The sequence below is a fragment of the Azolla caroliniana genome, unplaced genomic scaffold (genome assembly GCF_043228905.1).
Source record: "Azolla caroliniana isolate FFs.n. ecotype wild unplaced genomic scaffold, voAzoCaro1.0.p SCAF_12, whole genome shotgun sequence".
In the NCBI taxonomy this organism is placed as follows: domain Eukaryota; kingdom Viridiplantae; phylum Streptophyta; class Polypodiopsida; order Salviniales; family Salviniaceae; genus Azolla; species Azolla caroliniana.
The window spans coordinates 1,173,875-1,184,540 of record NW_028230447.1 but is presented as its reverse complement, the minus strand read 5'-3'; the positions used below and the strand labels follow the sequence as shown (position 1 = coordinate 1,184,540).

Below are 10,666 nucleotides of genomic sequence, written 5' to 3'. Positions count from 1 at the left end.
TCTTCCTTTTTTTTTTATCGTAATTAGCTTACCCTAGTGGTAAGTCGATAACACTACAAGCACTGTGTCTTGGGTTCAAAACCCAATTTCCTCACCTCTCTATTATATACTTTCATATATATATCTCTATTTCACTAGATGCCACTGTGGAATGTAGGGGTTGAACCCATGACCACCTGGTCTCCATTGGGCAACCTTACCAACTGAGCTTCATAATCTCTCTCTCTCTCTCTCTCTCTCTCTCTCTCTATATCTCTATTTCACTAGATGCCACTGTGGAATGTAGGGGTTGAACCCATGACCACCTGGTCTCCATTGGGCAACCTTACCAACTGAGCTTCATAATCTCTCTCTCTCTCTCTCTCTCTCTCTCTCTCCTCTCATCTCTCTCTCTCTCTCTCTCTCTCTCTCTCTCTCTCTCTCTCTCTCTCTCTCTCTCTCTCTCTCTCTCTCCTCTCTCTCTCTCTCTCTCTCTCTCTCCTCTCTCTCTCTCTCTCTCTCTCTCTCTCTCTCATTTCTACCAACGTGAGATGCTTCATTCCCCCTAATCATCAACTTAGTTGAAGGATTTAATAACAAGAAAAAGAAATGTAGAACTAAGGTACTAATATTGGCTTATTTGATATTGTTTTGAAATGTTAGGCTTATTTCTGATATTCGTTTCATTGAAATTTAGAAGTTGATGACCCAAGGTAATAAGGTATAAAGAGCTCCACTTTTAATATTCCACGATTTCCCATTTTTTACATTATAAGCTATGCATGTGCACAAGAAATTCTGTCAATTTCTCTATAATTACAATTAGAAGATTCCTAGGGCAAATCCACTACATTATCAACATGTGGATTGGATTCTTATTAAAACATACAATTAAAGATAGATAGGTATTATACTCATCCAAGGAGAACCAAAACAACCATTTTCGAGTAGTGTGAGCTTAAATTCTCAACATTAGGGTATTTCACAAAAAGCATTCCCATCTATAGTTCACATCAAGATGAAAGCAATATATAAATGAAGTGTGTTTACAATAGAGATGTTGATGATAATTATGAGAGAAGTAATATCAGATATTAATAATTATTGAACATGTACACCAAATGAAGATGATGTCAATAGGGTGTGGCTTGATGTTCAAGTAGTCAAGATAAGTGTGAAGACAAATTTGTAGTAAAGTTGCAATGAATGTTGGGTCGAGTATAAGTCACTTGAGTGACTATTTAGTAAGAGCAGGACATCCCCCCCCCCCCCCCCCCCAAAAAAAAAGAAAAAAAAAAAAACTCCTTCCATTAGTTATAAAATTTTACAAATGAGATTATTATGTACAAATCCCTGTAGGGCCGCGATAGTTCCATCTTATGTGGATGTCCACTGACTCAAGAGAGGGAGAGGACGACCATTGTTGGATGAAGGCTATTCGTTGTCTTTTAACTCCATCGGAGCTACCCTTGAGGCCATCATATTGGCTCTTTAGAGTGGCTACAATTTCACTCCATATCTCTTGCAGTAACATTGTTGGATGCACGGTTTGGTTGGAGAAGACCCGTCTACACCGTTATTTCCATAGAATCCAAAGAGTTATTGGGCTGAACAATTCTACCACAACTTGAGATTTGTCATTAAGAGGAGTTGAGTGGACATTGCCGATGGTGGAGAAAAAAGCCTTTTGTGCTTTTATCACCAAAGTCATCCCCTTCTCCTGATGCTCATATCTGCCAACTAGGGTCTGCCATGATAGCCAACATATATTTCCCCACTTGATTGAGCCTTGCACCTAGCATAATTGCAATAAGCGGCCAACCCCCCGCCATATTCGATGACATGTTGGGTAGTTCCACAGAGTGTGTCGTATTGATTCTATTGCATTTGGACACTCTACACAATTAGGAGAGCTATGGTTCCCACGTTGCCATGCTCCCACTGGTAGTGATTTATGTATTAATAGCCATTGGAACGTGGTAATTCGCCTCACGTGTTGTTGTTTCTAGATTTCTTGCCAAAACTTTGTGATAATTGTGTGAGGAACTTGATATGTGTGCCAGACGTTTGCAACAACTAGCTCTCGGGCAGATTGAGCAGCTAGAATGTGGCGACCCAATCTAGTTGTGAACTAGAAGAAAGGGATGGGTTTGCTTCCTTGCCCCACGTAAGGATCACGCCACGTCCATTGCAAAGGGTCTCAACTGACCTTACGTAGCCATGTGTTTTCATGAGTACATATGTGCCAATCAGGTTGTACTTTGATCGGATCAAGATCTACAATCCATTTATGACCAGTATACGTGAGTACTCGAAGTGTGTTATTCTGTGTTGGTGTCTCAGTGTCTCGCAATTCAGAGCCTTCGATCCTGTCTGGTGTTCCCATACCTCTCAGGATCAAAGATCCCTCCTCCTTGTAGCCTATCCATTTCTCCATTGTCATCCTTTGAGTAGTAGCTTCCCTACTTAGTAGAGCATTAATGATTTCCAATCTCATAGACCATCCGCCCCTGATTCCATGGGGTATGTTGGCTTGATCTTGTAGTGGCAATGACATAAACCGTCTCCAACATTCTATACTTTTTCTTGGACCTTCTGCAATGTATCCCCATGACAACCCCTTACTTGATCCAAGTAGCTGATTAGATTCATCCTTGATACATGGGTTCCATAGGATACGTTGGCTGAGCCAGACAGGTTCGGAACTCAATTGATCGCACTTGAGCCCTCGTCTAATGTCACACCATGCCTTCCACATGGATGCACTGAATCTATCCTCCAATTGGTGGGAGAAACTAGCTTTGAGATCCATGTTTTGAATCCATCCTATTTGGGGGGCCCAATTGACCCCTTTTCGTGGCGTAAAGTAAGCGAAACATAACCGTAGTAGCATTTTCCAACAATCATTTCCTGGTTGGAGTCCTTGCACCACAAATTTGGCAAGTAAGGCTTTTGATTGTGAGAGGGGATCAATAAGACCCAATCCCCTTCTCGACTTAGGTGTTGTGAGTATAGGCCACGCCACCTTGGCACGAGTTACATGATCTTCCTTACTAGACCAAATGTAGTTGCGTACCAGTCGTTGAAGTTGATGTATACTTTCCTTGGAGATTGTCCAACATGATAGATTGTACCATGTTGTTGCGAGTAGTACTTGGTTTGCCACTATGATGTGACCCGCTAGCGACAGTTTTTTCAAACTCCAATTTATCAACTTTTGTCGAATGGAATGGATAACGGGTGCAATCATAGTCTCCGGCGGTATGTTGAAACCAATTTGGAAACCCAAATATTTGGTGCTCGCTCCTTGATTGATCCATTTGAAAGTGGGATGTGGGTGCCACAGAAGATGTATTTCATGAGAAAGCCATATTGCACAAGATTTGTGCTAATTGATCATGGCATTGGATCTCTTGCAAAATACGGCTAACCCATTTTCGAGCTTTTGGAGGTTTTCCAAGTCACCTTGCAGGTAGATTGCTGCAAATTCTATATCCAGGATGCTTTGGTGAGAATGAGGCACGGGAAGACCACATAGGTTGAGATGTCGTGAGTTGAGAAAGAAAGAGAGTGCTTCAACGTATAATAGAAATAAGGATGGAGCTAGTGGGCATCCCTGTCGTACAGATCGGGATATTCAGAAAAAGGGGCCCCTTTCACCTGCTAGTGAGACGCAATTGCTGCCATTCCTATAATGTCCGGCAATGCCTTTGATCCATGTCTCTTGAAAGCCGAGTTTCCCCATTACACATTCGAGAAAGTTCCAACATACCTTGTCATATGCTTTCTCAAAATCTAGTAGCACCACCGCTACCTTGTTGTTGGTACGCTTTGCAAGGGCTACTGCTTCCCAGAATGAGAATAGGTTGTCTAGGATGCTCTGATTTCTAACGAAACCTGTCTGGGATGGATGAATGAGTTAAGGGAGAAGTGGTGGACAATTGTAGTTTAGGTGTGAGTGGATGAGGTTCATAAACTAGAAGGGCCATAATGAATTATGATAGTTCAAAGTGAAGTTCATTTCCTTTCCTTATACAATTGTTCCCTTAGAATATTTTATTCAAATAAGTTAAAGTGGTTGATCTTTGAGGGAAGTCCAAAACATTCACAATATCCATATTCACTCCCACATTCTACGTGCATGTAGCTTCACATGTAATCGTTACTTACGGAGAACCAAGTTTGTCCACTTTTAGTTCTCTAGTTGATCTTTGTCACTGTTTGCAATGGCTACATGCAGAGATATATTGAGTTGTGAGGAAAAAATACACGACCAACTAGAAGAGAAATATGGCAAAGAGAACAAAACCAAACAAAGAAGACAAGACATTGTGGCTTTGAAATCTTATGTCCATACAAATCTTTTGGTAAAATATACCATGTCAAAATATGTCACAAAGTGAAAATAAAAATCATGTTACAATTTATTTGCAAAAATTTACAACAAAATGCCATTGGTTTGGGGTTCATTTCTTTCTTTTTTTGGCTCACTTAAATACATTTTCTGAAAATGTCATAAGCCAGTTGCAACTGCAAGCTTCATTATCATATGTATTATTAGATTTGAAATCAGATATGGAAATGATGGCAAAGTCCTACTGTTGATCCCACGAAAGTGAGTACTTGTATGTAAATCTCGACATTTGTGGAAATGAATAGTTTTGTGTCACCAACATGCAATGATAATCATGAAAGTGTTGACACTTCTCATCCAATTAGTAAGTCCTTGTTTATATACATACTTCAAATTTACTTTTTCATGATCTTGTTATAAACATTTCTCAATGACCTTGTTATGAACCCGTTAATCACCCAACATCTTAAAAGACAAGGATTGTATCAAGATTGGGTTCCAGAAAATTGGGCAACTACCAAACATAAGCGTGAAATTTAATTTCGACTATGAGCCCTTTGTACATCATGACTACAAACATACGATGCACATATAGTTCATTAAAAACATCTATATACGTCAATGTCTTACAAAGTCGTTACAACAAAACCTATCTCTATGCTCCACACCCACATCATATTGTTTGGCTTGCAACATTTCTTTCACACTTTATATATCTACACTACCACATGAACCTCCATTATCATTGTAGGAAATTTGTTGAATAAGAGATTCATTAAAAATATCCATATGCTTTAATGTCTTGTATAAAAACAATCATTACAAATCAATTTCTTTGGTGGCAAAGTTGGGGATCCTTAAATAACAACATTCCTCTTTTTAGAGCAAAAACATGTAAATCAAATTATATTTGTTTCCAAGTCCTATCTCACAATGAATTTGACGGAAATGACAATCTAGAGAATTGCAAGTCCAATGGAGTGTTTTGTGAACTCGTTGGTGTTTGTGCTATGCTACAAATTATGATAATACTAAAACTATTTGATTTGGTTAGGTAGGGCGATATGGACCATCCTACCATGTTATATTTAAACCCTTGTATGACGGAAGTGAATATTTTCATTATCAAAAGTTGTTTCACTAAAGTAATTGGATATATCTTCATGAATCAAAATGTGTTTAGATTTCTGCACCTCAAGTGCAACACACTCTTGAAGTTAAGAATGGAGATCTCCCCATACATACTCACTTCATTCCACATTTTTGTTGATGCGTATCTTATAAAATAAGTAAATGTTGTTGAGAAGCGCTTAACAATGATGGAAGAAATATGCACCGGGGAGATGGGGATGACATTGTTCCTTGTAGTAGGATGCACGCATACTTCTTTAACACATAAACATGATATACGCCTTTAGGGGAAGGGGATGGTGTGGTTCTATGATGTACGAAATTAGCTATCCAACATATGGTTCGAGTGGTTAATTGGTATGTGCCAAAGAATTCATTGAAATACCATTTTTTTCCATGGTATTAATATTTGGGTCATCTTATTGGGTTCTCATAAGGAAAGTGATTATTGACAAGCACAAATAAAATTGGCTTAAGCGTAACCTAATGCATTCGAACAATCGGGTTTCAACCTCGAACAACAAAGCGGAACCTAGACAAGGATGTTATATTTGCAAACACAAAATTGAACAATCCAATCGAAACATTGAATAAAAGAGAGAATGACACATTGGTGACAAGAACATAAAAAATATAAAAGTAATGAGGACAACCAAGAGCATGAGACATGTAGGATGACAAGGAAGAAAATAAAGTGTTTAGGATTTCTTCACATTGACTACCATTTGGGAATTACATTTGGAAATTAACTAGAGATCCTAATAAAATTTCCATCTACAATTCATTAAAGAAAATTCAAATTTACCCCAAGCCCAACATAATAAAAAGTTTGACATCCTTTCAAATTTAGATGACAACTAGACGATGAGTGTAATGTCAAACTTGAGGATAGCATTAGGACCATCGATAGAGATGGTGGAGATGGAAGCAACACCACGAGCAAAGCGAAAAACGCCGGTACCACCAACGATTGCTATTTCACGTGTGGCAAGGAAAATACTATCTGACCCAAGTAGAGAGAGCGTACTTCCATTGAGGTGTGGAGGATAGTGAAAAACAGCAGTAAAGACCAACAATAGGTCAACTCCCCTTGACGAGGCAACACTATACATTCCTTGGCCACGCCCAATCTCGCGTGATTTTGGATCAGGACCCTCTGTCAACATGTCATCAAATATAGACGTTAGACCAAGGCCGCTATTTGTTAGGTTGTTGTTCAATGACTTGGCCACTAAGGTCACAGTGGGATGTGGTGTCCTAGGAATGTCATGCATGTAGAACACCATCCTTCGTTCTGTTGATTTCCCTTGTGTGGACACATCTATTACATCCGTCGCCCTTACCAATGTCATCACTGTTGATGCTATTACTATTACTAGTATTATCATTGCCCATCGCAAAGTTGCACAAACATGTTGCTTCTCTCCCACCATTTTCACCAAGTTTCTGGTCTCGTACCTCTCCGTTTTACCTTATGCCTCTACATTAACTTTGGTTTCTTTTTATAGTGTTTTTTTTCTTTTTGATCAAGCTCAGTGTGTTTAGTTATGGTCCTTTGGGCTTTAGCTTTTCATACCAACATTATGCTTATTGCCTACTCCTATTACAAACATTTTCATCATATGAAAAGCTTTACCTTTTGCCATAGGAAAGTTGTACTTTTTTATTAGTACTTATTGCTTGGATGGCAAGCATAGAGACATAGTAATTAATTATGTACCCCCAGGAAGAGTTAGTAAGTGGCACGCATTATTAGTTTAGTGCCAACAACTTGTATGTGCATTGAGATAGTATTGAAGTGCACCAAGGAAGAGTTACGAAATTACACACATTAATAACTATTATTCTAGTGCAGTGTGATACATTATTAAGGTTGCAAAAAGACATTACTTGTTTGTATATATCCTAGGAAGAATCATAGATAGTGTACATGGTTGTCTATTGTGGATGTGCTATAAGTTACTATCACAATAAATAAATGAAATGCGAGGTGATATACATTATTCCCCATTGTAGTAAACGTTCTAAAATATACTTTTTGCCCAATGGAAATTAGTTGCCATTCTATCTCTCAATTTTAATGTTCTCACCCCAAGAAAGAGGTTGTCTTGACACACCTCGTTACACATTAAAATGAGATTTGTTATTTGTGATTCCCTTTGAAGAGATCCAACTGACGCACAAAATTAGACATAGTCCTAAGCATGTGCTCCCTAAGGATCACACAAACAAGGAGTGCACATAATTAATTTTTGTTATGTACATTTCATTCAAGCCTTATGTGTGTTCTCGAGGAAGAACTACAAACGACACACAAAGTATTAAGGTTTCAATCAACTCTTGTGGGATATATTTATTGTGCATTTGATTTGTCAGCCAAAAGTTTGACCTAATCACACCAGACTCTACAACATGATAACATAAAAGAAGACACAAACTAGCAAGATAAAGCCAATGATATGACAATTGAAGATAAATAGATGACAACACATATTCAACCAACAATGCTAGAAATGTTGGTTTGCTATTCGTAATCAAAATACAATCAATGTACAAGAGTTTTCTTTCACTCCAAAATCGATCAATCCCATTTTTGCCTCAAGTTTGTCATATGTATATGTAATTGGGTTTGTAGTGTTCACACTAATCCTTAAATATGTCCTATCTACATCAATCTCCTACTAGCCCACCATAACCATTTTATGAAGAAGAAACACACTTTTTCTACCAACCTTTATAAGATTGGAATTTGTTTTTTCGTTTGTGTGTGCAATCACCCCCTCAAAACACACAAAACATTTTCAATCGTCATTCTGTCTGTGTGTGTGTGTTGAAAACAAACAATTATATTAATAAAAGTGTGTGAAAAACACTACTTACAATGGGTGTCACAATGGATTATGGTCACCCTCTAACTACACTACGTGGGTAATGGAACATGTTGAATTGCCAATAGGCAAGATGAACACTCCACTGAGGAAAGAATTTCTCTCTCTCTCTCTCTCTCTCTCTCTCCAAAGAGGGATATAACTCTACTCCTACTAGTACTACCAACTACCATTAGGAATGGCATGGGTATAACAAATTTCGGGCCCTCCCCCTACTTCCCCTCTACCGAAGATCTATGAATTAGAATTAGAATTTTTATTGTCCATAACGAGGCCAATTTTGATCTATGGGACCTATGAGTTGATTACAGTGTGAGTGATGTAAATGATGATACTTGGGTGATACGGGAAATGAGGATAATGAGGACAATGAAAGGGCGGAACTAAAATTGATGTTGGTGAAAAGAAATCATGATATGGGTGATAAGGGAAATGAGCATGACAAGGGAAGGAATGATGCTATTGGGTGGAGACAAAACACTCAAAATACAAAAGGGATAAAGACTGGAGGAATAACCTATGATAAAGCAAACAATGATTCTTTTGGGATAATTGGAAATGCAATTCAATTGTGGTAAACAAATTATCTGAAGTCATGCGAAGCATCGTCTGGTAGAAAGATTTTGTATCATAAGGGAAAACTAATATACACTTATATGATAGGAGTGGATGTTGTTTTACCAATGGCACACAAATTGAAACCTCAGTTGCATAAAATATATGATTGTTGAATCAACAATTGTAGGTTAGAGTTTTAGTCAAATAAAAAAGGTGTAAAATTGTTTTGGCAATGTCCAAAATGACAAAAAGATGGTAGATGCTTTAGCTTAACACCCATGCATGATGAATAAACAAACCCTAAGCAAAGCAAAAAAACACCCAAGCAATTATAAGAGTGTTCTTAGGGGAAAAGTAACGATGAATTTATTCTATCGTGGGAGTTTTCTCCTATTCAAGGAATTATTGTTAATGTAGGATCCATGGGGAAGAGTATGTTGACTTGTTTGATTTTCTATTTACTTGTTTATCTATTCTTCTACATGAACTTACGATTATTGGTGGAGATTTTACATTGGAGGGGGAGGGGGCAAATGATCATCAATATTAAGGCTATAGTTGAGAACAAGATCAAGTTGAAGAAGAGAATAATAGGCGGGAAATAAGAGAATAATGCGAGGACCGTAATAAAAAACAAGATCAAATAAGATAATACGCAATGAAGACGGAAATAAGACAGAATGTAAATGTATTGACAAGAACAACGTTACAAAAATATGTCATGAGCACCTATACAAATACCTTGAGTATCTACATAAATACCGTAATCGTTACAAAAAGGTCATAAAGGAACTTGAACTTATGACCTTCTATTGTATATATCGAAGTTTTAAGCAAAAGATTATCTTTTTATACATAATATTAAAAATATTATAAACAATCTATGTTATGAACTTAATATTATAAAATGTTCCTCAGAGAGGCTAATGTATGGTCATCAAATGGCATCCTTGCATGAATTCTAAGTGATAAACATTCATAGATGCGATGTGGCCATCATGCATGTGTCCAACCGTGCTATGTAAGTAGGTACTCTAGTTATGTTGGCATAAAAGGCCGACTCCTTCCACTTTTTATCCTAGTGTGAACACGTCTTGAGTATATAAGCTCAACCCTAACATTGTAACTTCAATCCACTTGTATCTTCTTGAGTCTTGTAGAGAGAGTGTTACAGAAAAAGAGAAAAAGAGAGAACTTCCATTGAAGTTACATCTGTGTGTCGATGCACTGTTTCTTCGTTGTTGCACATCTGTGTCGTTTGCTGTTCATAGATTAACATGTTCTCACATATTCTTCCGTGCTATTCGTCACGCAAGGGATTCATAAAGAACCCAATATCAGCCTTCCTATGAAATTCAATGGAACATGATCACAATTTTGAGGATTCCTTAATCAAGTACGATTAGTCATTCTAATGCATCCTTCCCGATATCCCACTGATGCACGAGTGGGTCTAGTAGGCACATTGTTAAGTGGCTCAGCTTTGGCATGGTTCGCTCCGTTGTTAGAAAATGAATCTCCATTACTAAACAATTTTGAAGAGTTTATAAGTGAGTTTAAAGCCTGTTTTGGAGATACTGATAACATAAGGACAACAATCAACAAAATCAGACGATTACGTCAAGGTGACCGTTCAACCTCAGCATACGTTGCAGATTTTTGTCTACTCGCCTCCGATATCCCCTGGGATGACCAAGCATTAATGGAGCAATTTCGTTATGCCCTATGTAACGATGTCAAGGATTTACTCCTGACC

At 37.9% G+C, this 10,666-nt stretch overlaps 1 protein-coding gene across 1 annotated transcript; it reads right to left on the bottom strand.

The window, feature by feature from the left end:
- Positions 1–6,146: 6,146 nt before the first annotated feature.
- LOC147856737 (dirigent protein 2-like) lies at positions 6,147–6,959 on the bottom strand. Its single transcript, XM_087328884.1, has one exon. It carries the CDS (start codon positions 6,895–6,897, stop codon positions 6,322–6,324), a length of 576 nt encoding a protein of 191 aa, XP_087185010.1. The 5' UTR covers positions 6,898–6,959; the 3' UTR covers positions 6,147–6,321.
- Positions 6,960–10,666: the final 3,707 nt, after the last annotated feature.